At 36.6% G+C, this 13,857-nt stretch overlaps 3 protein-coding genes across 4 annotated transcripts; all 3 read right to left on the reverse strand.

The window, feature by feature from the left end:
* Positions 1-430: 430 nt before the first annotated feature.
* On the reverse strand, positions 431-5,158 carry LOC100744117 (alpha-tocopherol transfer protein-like). 2 transcript variants are annotated; one of them, XM_033320412.1, is made up of 7 exons: positions 4,752-5,158; positions 2,007-2,151; positions 1,665-1,824; positions 1,398-1,578; positions 1,069-1,254; positions 877-982; positions 454-614 (listed from the first exon to the last, which is right to left on the reverse strand). In XM_033320412.1, exons 2-7 carry the CDS (start codon positions 2,143-2,145, stop codon positions 454-456), a joined length of 933 nt encoding a protein of 310 aa, XP_033176303.1. In that variant the 5' UTR covers positions 2,146-2,151; positions 4,752-5,158. The 2 variants fall into 2 exon arrangements, with proteins under 2 accessions (XP_033176305.1, XP_033176303.1); XM_033320414.1 differs by lacking the exon at positions 4,752-5,158 and having other exon boundaries at positions 431-614; positions 2,007-2,145.
* Positions 5,159-6,128: 970 nt separating this feature from the next.
* On the reverse strand, positions 6,129-8,976 carry LOC100740566 (BEACH domain-containing protein lvsF-like). The gene is made up of 3 exons (XM_012383200.3): positions 7,076-8,976; positions 6,694-7,011; positions 6,129-6,448 (listed from the first exon to the last, which is right to left on the reverse strand). Exons 1-3 carry the CDS (start codon positions 7,153-7,155, stop codon positions 6,163-6,165), a joined length of 684 nt encoding a protein of 227 aa, XP_012238623.2. The 5' UTR covers positions 7,156-8,976; the 3' UTR covers positions 6,129-6,162.
* Positions 8,977-8,978: 2 nt separating this feature from the next.
* On the reverse strand, positions 8,979-13,617 carry LOC100740687. The gene is made up of 2 exons (XM_003484759.3): positions 13,200-13,617; positions 8,979-12,799 (listed from the first exon to the last, which is right to left on the reverse strand). Exons 1-2 carry the CDS (start codon positions 13,545-13,547, stop codon positions 12,428-12,430), a joined length of 720 nt encoding a protein of 239 aa, XP_003484807.1. The 5' UTR covers positions 13,548-13,617; the 3' UTR covers positions 8,979-12,427.
* Between the last annotated feature and the right edge of the window lie 240 nt (positions 13,618-13,857).

Consider the following 13,857-nt stretch of genomic DNA (forward strand, 5'->3'; position numbering starts at 1 on the left):
AGATAGTACAATATACCTCTGAAAGAAATTCCATATAAAATATTTATGTAAAAAAATAGTTTATTGTTAATATTGAGTAAACGTTACAAAATAGCAGAATAGTATATTTTTGATGCATTAATGATAAAATTATTCGATTAATCATCTCAAACATTATTTCAAACGTTATTTCTATAAGATAAGCAATATCAATTTCTACTGAAACAAAAATATACCAACTGGAACATGTTCCAAAGTTTGGAAGGGTCCTGTGGCGCTATCTGAGTTAGAACTTTCGAAGCGTTCTCACCAAGTCTAGTTTAAAAATCGAACAAGTTCCAAACTGTTCGTTTAGACGTAAAACATAGTCTTTGTTATAAAAAACAACCTTAAATACAATACAATATTAGATTGAAAATAAGGTACAAACGAGAAAATAATCATAGAGAAAGTTAATTTTTGATTCGAGAGATCTTAATCAATATTTAATTGTCTGAAAGAACCCTGTAATCCATCCAGTTCTGCCAGAAGTCTTGATTTAGATTCTGGAACTCTGGCTTTTTCGTTTGTTCGGCTAAGCTTTTCTTCTCGCAAAAACCAATCTCTGTTTTTCTCAATTTTCTTTTTCCACGCGTCTGAAAAAAGAGAGAAGGAACCACTTTTAGAAAAATTACTAAATTATAAAATTGAGATTACTAAAAATTTAAAATTTGTATAGAGATTTGTTTATTCTATAAATATCCCAACGAATATTTTATTTCAAATACCTACTTTAAATACCTCTACGTATTGTCTGCATTTTGTACATTTTTACTTATCTAAATTTCCGTGAACACCTGCGATCTAATCATAATAAATTTCCAAGAAATTTGTAAAAAGTGAAGATCTTTCACGAACCATTTAATTCATCCAGAGTGCCTGCTTTCCCACCCCACTCGTTTGGAAGTATATCCTTGTCCATGTAAGGGTATAATTCCTCACCACCACCGGTATGAATGCAAAACTTAAAAACGAAGAATGCATTCGTATTATAATATAAAATAATATCGTGATCTATGAAAATCAAAGCAATTTTTAGCGATCATTTACTTTCTGTACAAGTCGATCCTTTAATAGAGGGTAAAATATATTTAGAATACTTTCAATGAAAGCAGGCGCGTGAAGGAAGTGGACTCTATGCAGTCTTAATGGCATGCTATCTTGCACTGCCAACATCGACTTCCGGACGATGCTCTGCGTTGGACTGCACTTCGTAAAATGAATCATGCTGAATCCCTAATCGAAAATTTAAAGACTTAAATAAATCAAAAGATAAAAAGAAAACTAAACAATGAAATATCGTATAATACAATTTTCATGAAATGATTTTTTATTTATAAAATAGAATACTGTATAATGCTAATTTGATGAGATAATACCTCGAGATCGATAACCATAATGTTTGATAGACAACGTTCTTCCATTAAACGAGTATCCAGAACCATAAGAATCCTCCTGGAGATAGCTTGGATAGAAAACCTCTCTGTACTAGTGTCTTTTAATCGCAAGATAGTTACGCGGTGTCCTTCGTCGGTTAATGATGGTAAGACGAAATAATTGCTAATGGTAAATTGGTAAAATATTGAGTTAATCTTGGGGGAAGTTAGAAAAAATTAAATTCCAAATCAAATAATTGAATTAGTTACATTGCTTCGCAGCATTCTTGAATTTCTCGCGCAAACGGATCTCGAACCGCGAAAAATTCTGGAATCGCCGTACGCACGCTGAAATATCTCTCCAAAATCATCTTGCATCGCTCTATGCTATTTTTGCAACCAAATAGGAATCTTTCAAGCCTCGCATCGTCTGTGATCAAGCAATTTTCAAATTAAAATTTAGATCTTTAAATCTTCAGCCTTTAAATTTAAATAATTTGTGATCTTTAGAGAGATTTATAATCACGGACGAAGGAAATGCTTTTTCAATAACATTTTTCTCAAAATGACATCTTTTCTTGCTTCATTTAAAGTATACAAATAAAATCAGACCCATATGATTAGGTAGATGAGGTTGTTTCGACAGCCACTCGCGTATGGCAGCCACATCGCGTTTCTTCACTTCCGGATCCGTTGGAACCGCCTCGTTTATCCGTTTCTGTTGTTCTACAGTCGGTGGTAGCAACGTCATCGCGTGCTACAATACAACAAATTCATTTTCATTCGCCTCAAACAGAAATCTCGAACCTTGACTATGTTATCGTAAATCGCGTTAAAACTTGACTAAGTCCGAATTCCATGGAACGTTATCTGTTTTCACTTGTGCACGCAATTTTCACGCGGAGGAAACGGTTTATCTCGGGAACAACACATTAACAATCGATATTGACATTCGTCACGCTCTTTCGACAAGTATATTTGCGCATAAAGTGCAGAACTCATTGTGGCCCCTTCGATCCTACACGAAATTTAAGCTCTGTTCTTGTCCTCGAAACATTAGATTATGTAAAATTATTATATTCGACAGAGTCCTTGACTAACTAATACGGCATTTAACAAGCTTTCAATTATAAAGACTTGCTAAATTATAGTGGGACTGAGAATCCTTGATTTCACTCAAGACCTGGCCCCGGACTTGGACTTTCAATTAGCATGATTATGTCGTAAACATCAGAAATGAATATCCATGACTGTTTTTGCCAGTTTAAAAGCATGTCGTTCTTAACTGCACAGCATAGTTCCAAGAATATTTTCAAGTACTTTATTTTTGTTCTTACTTTGCCTCTAGTGATTCTAACGTTTTCTAATATTTCCAATGTACCGAACACTTAAATATAATAGCAAATACTTAACACTTTGAATTTACTCGATATCTTGAACGAAGTATCGTTGAATCGAGAAATAATAATCACAAATAACGCGAAATGCATGTTCATAAATTTTTTAAACTGTCTAGAATTCTAGCAAAAAGGGAGAGAGAGAATATTTGTTTTGTGTAATGTCAGTGTCTTCTCATACTTTGGACACCGAAACTTCTAATGCATGGTCAAATTAAGAAACGTGAACCTTGAAAAAAAGGAAACGAAACACATTTCAGAAGAATTTCCTTAACTTTCCATTTTTATCTTGATCTCTATCCAATCGTTTTTTCTAAATCATCCAAATCAAAGAAGCATTTACAAGACTTTTGAAATTTTAATTACCTTTATCTTCAGCTGAATATTTTTATCAATTAATTTTAATGTTTCCTAGTGTCGCGAACATGACGAAGAAGGAGGAAATTGCACACGATTTCTGATCTTGTCGATTAAAGAAACCATCGAATCGCGAAGGTGAAACGATCGTCCGGAGGAACACCTGACAACGCGAGAAAAAGAAAAAAGAAATTCGACGTGATCGGAATTAGACATTGCCGGTGAATTGCATCATTATCGAATCTTGGGTGTAGCCAATTTTTTCTTTTCGTAACTCGATCGGAGAAAGCTACCACGAAATCGAGTGCCATGTCGTCGAAGATCGCTCGAACGTGAGCAAAATTAGTTAGATCGGCGTAAAAATTGGAAAAGTCGTAAATCAGTGGAAGAGAAAGCGTGATCGATGTAAACAACGAAAAGAAGGCAATTGTAGGTGCATTCTCGATCGACGAATTCGATTCTTCCACATCATCTTATTCGTTCCTTTTTCCATTTGGTTACAATTCGACAGCGAAAAAAAATCTCATGTTCGCCCATATTTCATATTTTTCACATCTTTATCTCGTAGGAAACTTTTTATTCGTTCGTATTTCGGCTTTTTCATATTTTTATCTTTATCTGTATTTTTAGGAGAACGAAAATAACGAGATATCCGTGAGCAATGCTTCGGATATTTTACTTATTCTTGCATACCTACATACACCTTCCATATTATCGCATCTTTGACTTTTCTTCCATAAATTGATAAACATACACGGATAATTACGATTATTGAAAAAAAACTACTGTTCTTCTCGGCTAAAATTTTATTTATGTTTATTCATCTTTGTTTTTCTTCTCCTATCCTCGCTCATACTCGCTTCTTTCGTTATTGGTATTTTAAAGAAGACTTCAATAGAATATGTTTCTTAGCTCTTTGAATTCATTTCACACAAAAATCTCTAATTCTGTTACTTTCAACCGATAATTCCATTTTAAATACTAGAGGAGGTAACAGAGGATTCAAAAGAATAGTTTTACATTCGTGACCACGGATCCTTCGGAACCAATCGACTTTAACCAAATCAGTAAAAATGTATCGAGTAAGACGAATCGATATTTCTTTGCAAAAGGATATTTCTGGTTAAACTCCCATTAGCTCGATTGGATAAGAGAACATTCGACCACGTATTTATGTGGTCGAGCGTTGGAAGCTGGTATGCATGGGAAGCGTACGAGTTTGCAGTTGAAAAGTGATTAAGTCAAAGTTCTATTGATTCGATATTTCTTTTCTCGTGGTTCCTTGAACCTGGTCGTTTATACTCGATAATTTAATGAGATAATAGATATTGTTCCCCATTAGACAAAGATAAAATTGTATATCCCTTTCAGAATTAGTACCACACGTTCATCGATTCTAATTTTACTTCAAATTTAAATTGCACATAGCTAAAATTTATTTTTACCTTTTTGTATTCTCCTAACGCGGAAAATAATTTCTTTTCGTAATTCACTCGCTTGTAATAGAAACCGTAATAGAAATCAAACCAATTTTTTCGGTGATAATAAAAGTACAAAGTTTAAAAACAAATTGGAAGTATTTTGACCTTGTAGTTTTACTTACCAAACTACTCTCCAAATGGAATAAATCGTTCCACAAATTATCACACCGAATTTTAGATAGCAAATGTCATAAGTGTTGTTTCAATACGAGATCCAAAATTTCCACTAAGCTGTGTTCAACCTGTGGAAGTCGACAAGATACTGCGATATCTGTGTAGAGAAGAGCAATTTCTTTAGTCTGGCCCACGTGTTCCCCACCTTCGTAAAATACAGGAAGCGCAATCGGGCAACGTGGTTCACATGGAAAAGAAATTAGACGCTGAATTTTCTCTTTTTTCTTATCGTCTCGAGATTCTCTGTGTATGCGAAACATTTGAAACGGAAACTATATAAACTAACCATTACGCGATCGGTTTTCGCGTCGTGAGTAACGAAAAAGAAAATTGTCTCACGGAGAGAAATTTTGAATTCTTTAAAGCTCTAGCTCCTCCCACATTTTTCTTTTTATCTTTGTTAACGTTACAATTTCTAAAAATTTATTCGCGAAATCTTGCTATAGTTAAGGAAATAATTATTTCCTATTTTCACTTAAGACTTCCTAAGTATTAGAAATAGTCTTCCAATCTTTTCCTGAAAGTTTCTTGAAATTCATAAAAATTTGTTATATCGCACCATGACGAAAAGATCGTTTATTCTCGACGTTTGTGTACAAATTTCTTGAGAATATCGTAAAAATACACAATCGTAAAAATACAAACCACGATCGTTCGAACCATCGAGAGACAACATGTCAGTCGCCGGAAGTTTGCAGTGTTCGACGGCCCAAAAAATTGGAAATCTTACTAGCCTTTAAATGTCAACGAAAATGTAAAATCGTCGAAGTGAAAATATTGAGACACCTGGTGAAATGTTTGATGGTCTTTCTGTATGCGATACCATTTGCATGGCTTGCATCTGGTCCTGTCTATTCTCAAAGTGGTAAAAGTATCGCATTCTTCCATTGATTTAACCTCGAATAAACATCGATTAATCGTATTACAGCTTCCCAAATTCTATCAGCCTCAAGGAAGTCGATTCTAGTGAACGCTGCAGTTGGAAAAATCCCAGTAAGACAGGAAAGATGTCACGACTTGTTCACTGCTGTTTGAGCTTTACGGAAACTCTAATACGCTATAAATCTTGCAGAGGAAACAACTGTTTCAACGACGTTCAGAAGAATTATAAATATCGAGTATCCATAAGTGAAGATCCGTCAGAAGATTTATAGCGTCGATAGGATTTGTTAAAATGTCTCGTTACGATAAAGTAAAAATAAAAATCTCGTTAAGATCAAATATTTATTCCAAATATATAAGATAGTTAATAGGAAATGTTTCAAATAATTTATAAATACCGTCCATATGCTCGTGATTATAACAGAATGTAAACTGATAATAATATATGAGAAATCTGCTAGATTTATTTTACAAAATTCAATTATACTGTTCCTGAGGCGTGTATTCAGATATAGATTGATGGTCAAATTGCGATTCCATCAGATTCGAAATCGGTACTTTCTTCTCTTCCGCGTTTTGCTTAGCATTAAGATCTTTCATGGCCATTTTCGTGGCAATAAGATCAGCGTCATTGTCTAAAATCTGGACGATCTTTTGTACCGTTGAATATTCCATCACCACCGCCGATTTTGGATCGTTCGTAGTCTGCGACGCTTCTGACATTCTCGCTCTATCTTCGAGCTCCCAATTTCCTATCATTTCCCTGAAATGTAACCAATTGTATCTTTTTGTCTCTCGTCTTTTACGGTATAAAATCTATGATTAATAATTTTGGAATAATCGTAATTTACTAATTTTAGTAGAGTTGGTAAAGTTTCTAAAATCTCTAAGATCACGAAAGAAATTCTGGCGAAATCCTGATAAAATTTTGAACAGCCGACCCAGAAAAGTTCCTTACTAATTCAAGCTTCTAATTTCCCTAGCAGAATTCTAACAAATATTCTTTACATGGACGACAGTCGTTCGTCGCTAGGTGTCTTGCTTCTCGACAGATACTTCGATTTCAATTTGTGCTTCGAGTTCTTCCTGTTCTTATTCTCACGGTTCATCGTTGAATTCGATTTGCTGCGACTGACTGAATTTACAAGGTTATCCTGTTTCGAGTGTACAGGTTTTTTCGACGGATTACTGTTTTTAGACGAATTATTGTTCTTTGACGAATTGTTGTTCTTTGACGGATTATTCTTCGACTTGGACGGATTCCACTTGGTGCTCTGTGACATGGGATCTTTCTTGAAACAGCAACGATGAGTTCGATATTGCCACCTGTCGAACACGCGTGCATTAAGAGAGAAGCAAGAAGCGAAAAAGCTTATGATATTTTGTTTACCATAATGCGCAAGTTGTGACAGTGGAGCTGAACATAAAGAAACAATTTAATACTGTCAGTACGATCAGTGGTTCCAACATGATAGGGACTCGGAATCGAGTTTGAGAATTTTTAACAACGCCAATGACGATGATGATTGAGACGAATCATGAATTTGGAAACAGCCGTCGATCGAAAGACACTGAAGTTACAGATTCTGTTTGCTTCGAAAATAAATGACGAACGATTAACTCGATGTAACGATATGAACAAGCATCTTTTTGATTCAGCTTCGACACGCATTAATACCATGAGAATAATTTTCTCATCTTTGTTAAATTAGAAATTTGAAATTTCTTGCACCGATAGCGTAAGATCGTCGAAACTGAAGCTTTCGGATGTAGACCGTGTCTTTACTTCCAGTTAACTTCTATCAATTTTTCCTTAGCATAGCAAATTTCCTGCGATTCCATTCCACTCCAAACTTCCGCCCTACGATTAAAACTTATTGAACAACAGTTGGACGATATCTTGTTCGAAAAGATCTCGACATCCGTCCAAAATCTCAACCTCAATAACCACACCAGATTCATCCCAGGACAACCAGCCGTCTCTCTGACGAACTGTGTTAAACTCGTTCCAAGAGGAGTAGCTCAATTTGTCCCAGGTTCTCGTACACGTTGGCTGCATATCTCGCATAGTCCCGGATAGGTAATGGTCCCGGAAGAGGGGAAGCCAAGTGAGAAATCCGCGCAGGAAGCGTGTACAGATTACAGTAGCTGTCGACAGGGGTAGCAAACGAGTGATCCAACCCCGCAGTGATGCGATCCTCTTCTCTGTGGGGGTCTTTCAGCCATTTCTTTCGTCAAGACCAAGCACAATGGCCGCGGTAACCGCAATATAAAAACGAAATCTATGCGTCCCTGTAGAGACGCATCTGTGCGACGAGATCTATAATGATGATATTACGTTTCGTGAATGACTGGATGTCGGTGACTTTTCGTTGCGGTTCCGAATGAAATAGGCGCGGACCACCCGAGGAGAAATCACACGTTTTCCACTACCTGCCATGCGTGCATTTAGCTGTCTATTATGAGCCCTGCATATATATTATTTATTTATTCTCGAACGTATTAAGAATTGGAGTTTACGGGTGGCAGGGAGATATCGATAGGGGAGGTTTGAGAGAAAATTGAAGGGAAATTGTATCATCAGGTGAGAATAGAGATTATAGTGGATGCTCGACAATGAGTATAGTAACGAAGGAAATGCATCGAATTACGTACAAATTACGAGAGAGAATTAAAAGAAGAAATATATATTTTGTTTAATAATACCAGGAACGCTGTTATTTTTCAGCACGACCAGCCGTGTGAAAATCCTCGATTATAACATTCCATGAAATATTACCAGTCTTTGACATCGGACGTGTTTTCTAGAAGAAGTCGTGAAGATTCTTTTCTATCCGTAGAAGCGATTCGTCCTACGTATAATATCTTGGTCACTTGTCGTTCCATTCATCGGTGACCACATAGACCTTTCTTTGCCATCGATTCCCGCTGGAAAAGACGTATACTTTTGCATCGCCGTGATCGTACGTGTCACGCTATTTTCCGTACATCGAGAGCGTCGTTCTTCTCGTAGCCCGTCTAATTTATCGACCAAAGCTTTTGTTAGACCGATAGACCACACAGAGAGATCGACACTTTTATGAACTTGCACGACGATCGCGATTGTAAAGTCTCCACCACTCTTATTTTTCACTCCTCCGCACTTTCTCGTTTAATTCTCTTCGCGCGAATCACCAAAGGCTGATTTACCGTTTAAAATTGTTCATTTTTACAGGAACACACACATGTTGGAATAAAATGTATCGGAAATATTAAAATAGGATTGCGATAGAAATATTCTTCGAAACTAATCTCGTTTTATGTCTCTATTAGGAAGACTTTTAATATTTTAAGAAGAACAATGCCATTTTCTCTTATATTTTCGCCGAATTTAAGCAACTTTCTGACGATCATGGAACATGATACGGTCGAAAATAGACAGTAGGAAGCTGTTTCGATCAAAGATATTCACAGTCATTAGGAAACTCGTTAATTATCGCATCGGGAGTATTTCAAGACGTAAGAAATTTATGGGAGATACATTGAAACAATTTTCAGAGGCCTGAAATAGCCTTCAAACGCACTGTCCTAGATCAGGTATATTCCATGGAAGTTTCGTTACCTTCAGACGGAACGCTTTTTCTGAGCGTAGCCGTTTTAATCCTTGACTACTGATTTATTTTCACAGCGAGTAGCTCCTCCCTGAAAACCACTTAACAGTTGATTCGTCGACGTCGGCTATTTGTTCGGTTGACATATAATTACCAGTAAAACGTCAGTTATAGTTGTACAATCCTATTCTGTCTCAACTTGCAACATCGCAAAAGCTACAGCATCTAATTGTTAACAAGTTGACTAGAAAACAACCCTTAGTTACGTCCTCTGAAATCAAGCCACAACGAATTTGGTATCCTGTTAGGACAGTTACCGTAAAATAAATTGTCGTTCTTCTACTAAGAAGTTAAGGTAATTAGGGTAACTATTAGGTAACCAGTTAAGAAGTATATTCTTAAGAACAATATTCTAATAGCAATACAGTAGAACCGAATAATATTCGTGCAAAATATGATATGGTAATAGAAGAATAAATTGAGAAAATAAAGAAAATCTTGGGAAACTTTTGCAGAATAGCTTTTTAGTAAAGTTTGCTTTCGGTAAATATAATATCTTCAAATATAACATCTAGTAAAGCTAAAAATTTAGAAGAGCCTCGTGAGAGTCATTACAAAGTTTCTTTTAAGAATCGCAAGAGCTTCGATCACCTTGCGATGTCATTTCCCTTCAATTGTAAAAAATCCCTTCGTATATTATTTTTAACAATTATAGAATCTCTGTCAGAGTCTAAATTTGAAATTTGAAAATTGATAAACTGCGTACAAGTTTCGCCGTGAAATGCACAAAAGCTTCGACCATCCTGAAGAACATCTTCTTCTACTAAGTTACTCTTTAAAAGTTTAGCACAACCACTTTTCCACCTAAACTCAGAGGAGCCACGGATTCTTCTCGGTTTCCCTCGTTTTTTCATCATAACGTCGAATCGACCCCGAAAAATCTTCGAACCGATTCTCACGATTGAAAAAGTCGGGAGTCAGGTGCTCGTCTGAATGGACCTCGACTTGGACGCCATTCACTCTTTTTCCAGGCAGCAGAAATAGCCACCCGCCCACCAGAGCCCCGTTTCTAGTGTCAGAGAATTAAGAAAAAAATACGGGGACCCGCAGACAATGAAGAACACCGAATGAAGACGATATTTCAGCGTAACATCGTGGATATCATGGGAAGGATATTCCATTCGATGAAAAATGAAACGATCCACGTTGTTCCCAAAGAACGATTATGGGCGTAACTGAAGGATCTTCTGTCGATTCTTTGAGCATAGATAGCTGCTACGATATAGAGGAATTTTAATTTAAAACATCGGGCGACGAATTGATAAAATAAAGAAAAAGATTTGCCTTTTAATTGATCTCTATTCACAGCTTGCTCAAGCTTAAAAATTCTTAACGTTTTTTCGAGAACTACTTAGTATCTTCTTTCGATGTTAGAACAATTCTTAATACTGTCTAATATTAGAACAATCGTTTTTCGTGCAATTAGACTATCTTCTTAATGTTAGAAAAATTATTCCATGTAGTATCTCGAAGGTCTAAAGATTTGTTTGTTCATGTTACAAAAGATTCTTAAACTTACGTGGAACCGTGCGAAAATTCTTCATTCTATTACCGAAGTCTTTCCAATTATTTTTTCACCCTAAAATTCCCTCCCTCGAGAAGATTCCTTTCTATTCGTTGAAGAGATTCGTCCCACGTATAATATCTTGGCCACTTGTCGTTCCATTCATTGGTGACCGCAGACTTTTCTTTACGACAGACTGCCACTGGAACAGACGTTCGCTCTTCCACCTACCGACGCGATCATACGTGTCACGCTATTTTTCGTACATCGGGAGCACGTCCTTCTCGTTGTTCGTCTAATTTATTGACCAGAACTTTTGTTAGACTAGCCGACCACACGGATAGAACGACAGTTTTATAAACTGCCACGACGATCGCGATTATGAACACGCCACGCTTTTCTTTCTTATTCCTCCATACCTTTTCGTTTAATTTTCTCCGCGTTATCGAGTCTTGTTCAACGAAAGAATTATTATTTCTTTGAGATTTCGTAGAAATTGAGAATTTTTCTGCCGTTGGAAATATAGAAAAGTTACAAACATCAGATCGTCGAGAAGATTATCAAAAATTCGATACTATTGTTACTCTTATGTAATTAACGCACATGCATCGTTATTAGCTCGGCACAGATACCAAGAAACCAAAGACCTCCGTAAAAATGATCAAGAAATTCCAAATTACAATAATATTCTAAAAATGTCAAGCTATCCGATTCACCGAAATTTCCCGTTATCACAGCGTGCAATCAGAAGAATCATTAAAAAATACCATCCTATATTCCTCTGAGAAACTTGTCAATGCTACGCTACGCAGAATACCCGTTGTCATTCGCAACGATCGTTGTGAAGTAACAATTACAAAAGGAAGGAAGGCGTTAGAGGCAATTACAAGGATCATCCCAACGTTAATTCGAATGGTTCACAATAAGGTCCCAGGAGAGGCGTCGCATCATCGATCGTCCTCATTGACGATTCCTCGTTGACGATCCAAGGACCTCTTCGGGAAAGCGGAGCATCGAGGACGATTCATTCGGCCGTAACGAAACAATTTTCTACAGATGCTTCTGCTATAGATGAACGAGGAAGGAGGCACGCTGACTCGCACACTTTTACGCATCACAGACCTGTTCCTACATTTTTGCGAACTTCATTGAGGAACCCTGTCTGCAAGTTCATTCAGAAATCGTTCGGTAGTCTCGGCGTAAATACGTAGAATGACGATGTACCTGCGAGTTCGTTGTAACAATGACTCAGTAAGTGTTGACAATGCTAATACCGAGGCTTTTTAGGTAGTAAAATTGTTAGTAGTATTTTCAATAATTCCAAGGCGACTTTCTGTGGCTTCTAGATGTTCGATGATATTTTAGAAATTGTCTCACTTTTTAAATTTTGGCGATGTAACAATGATTTTTACGATTCTGGAGAAAACTTCTCTTAGATCTTTACGAGGAAGAGGACGAGCTTTTTTAATTCTTTAAAATTGTTTTCTCCTTAAATGTATTTTACTATGCGAAACAGCGTGGCCTTTATTTACTTCTCTACGTGTTTTGAATTTTTTCAAACGATGAAACGTTTCTTACAGATTCTAAATTATTTTTTTCCCATCTTCCCCCGTTTTTTAATTTTTCTTAATTTTGTTTTTGACATCGTCTTCGCTGTATCATGTTCGTTTTGCGTAAAATCAACATTTCGGGTCGGTTGTTGATATTTCAGTATCGGTTCTTCCGGAGGTGGTGCCGGTGGTGTCGGTGGTTTAGGCGTTCTCAACTCGAGTTCTACGTTTCTTCTCGGTTCATCAACGGAAATACCTTTCTTTTTCACTTTTAACATGAACACGTTCTCGTTTCCTTCGGTCACGCGATCCGTATGGACTTCCTGGGCATCGGAACCATCGAGAACGGGGTAAATAGTGAACGTCCTGCACTGATTATTCGTGTTTGGACCTCCCCTACATTGGCCAACCTGCGTGACATTAGCGTTTGTTATACTATATTTCTATCTATTCTTCGATTTTACATCTTTATACTTGTTACATTGTTTTACATTTGTACTTTATACTTGTTTACATTCTTTATACTTGTGCAAAAAATCGGTCTTAAATTCGTACATAATTATACAAGTACCTTGAATATTATAGCCAATAGTATTTTGTTACCTATCACGTATTCCAAATGATACGATAATTCACTCGTACGCAAAGTAACAATTTATCTGTTTCTTCCAATTCAAACCTTTGTAAAAAGATCATACACGATATACGTATAATCAATATTTTTCAGTTCATCGTATACAAAACTAATAACCGAGTGTTTAATTCTATATTTCAATTTTATATTTAATATTTGCTATGTAACCTTTGTACCTCGTAAGAAATGGCTTGAGGCTTGGTATCTTCCTCGTCTATTTTCGCAGCAGCGTTATTCGACTCGACACGGAACAGGATCCGATTGTTGTCAGTCCCCTTCAATATTTTCGGCCCTTGGGTGCTCGTCGGCCTCTGTATTTCTATCACGTCGCAATCGCACGGCGGATCCCAACCTTTCAACTTCTTCGATTTTCCCTTTTCTCTTTCCATACGAATTATCAAATGATTTCCAATCACCGCAGTCCCGATTTCTCGGTAATATCTTGCAGAAGGATCGTATTTCGGTTTCGAGGGTGGACATTCCGGTGGGCAGGGTACAGGAGGCATAGGTGGGCAGGCATACATCTCTGATTTCGATAAACAAATTTAATAACGACAGGCTAAGTAACTCGGCAAACCGGAAGATCTATTTTAAGGCATAAATATCTGACACTTGTAATTTGTAATTTAGATATTAGTTACTTTTTATAGGTATTTTTGAGAAGGATGGGGTTAATAAATGTTCTGACAGATTAAAATGGACTAAAAAATCGATTTTTATTGCAACTAGTTCAAGACATTGGAGAAATCGGACACGTTCATAATATTCGACCGATCCATCCATCCTCCGTTCTCATTAACCAAACTCGTGAATTAACTCTCCCCCATGTAAACC

The sequence above is a fragment of the Bombus impatiens genome, unplaced genomic scaffold (assembly GCF_000188095.3).
Source record: "Bombus impatiens unplaced genomic scaffold, BIMP_2.2 scf_0020, whole genome shotgun sequence".
Taxonomy (NCBI): domain Eukaryota; kingdom Metazoa; phylum Arthropoda; class Insecta; order Hymenoptera; family Apidae; genus Bombus; species Bombus impatiens.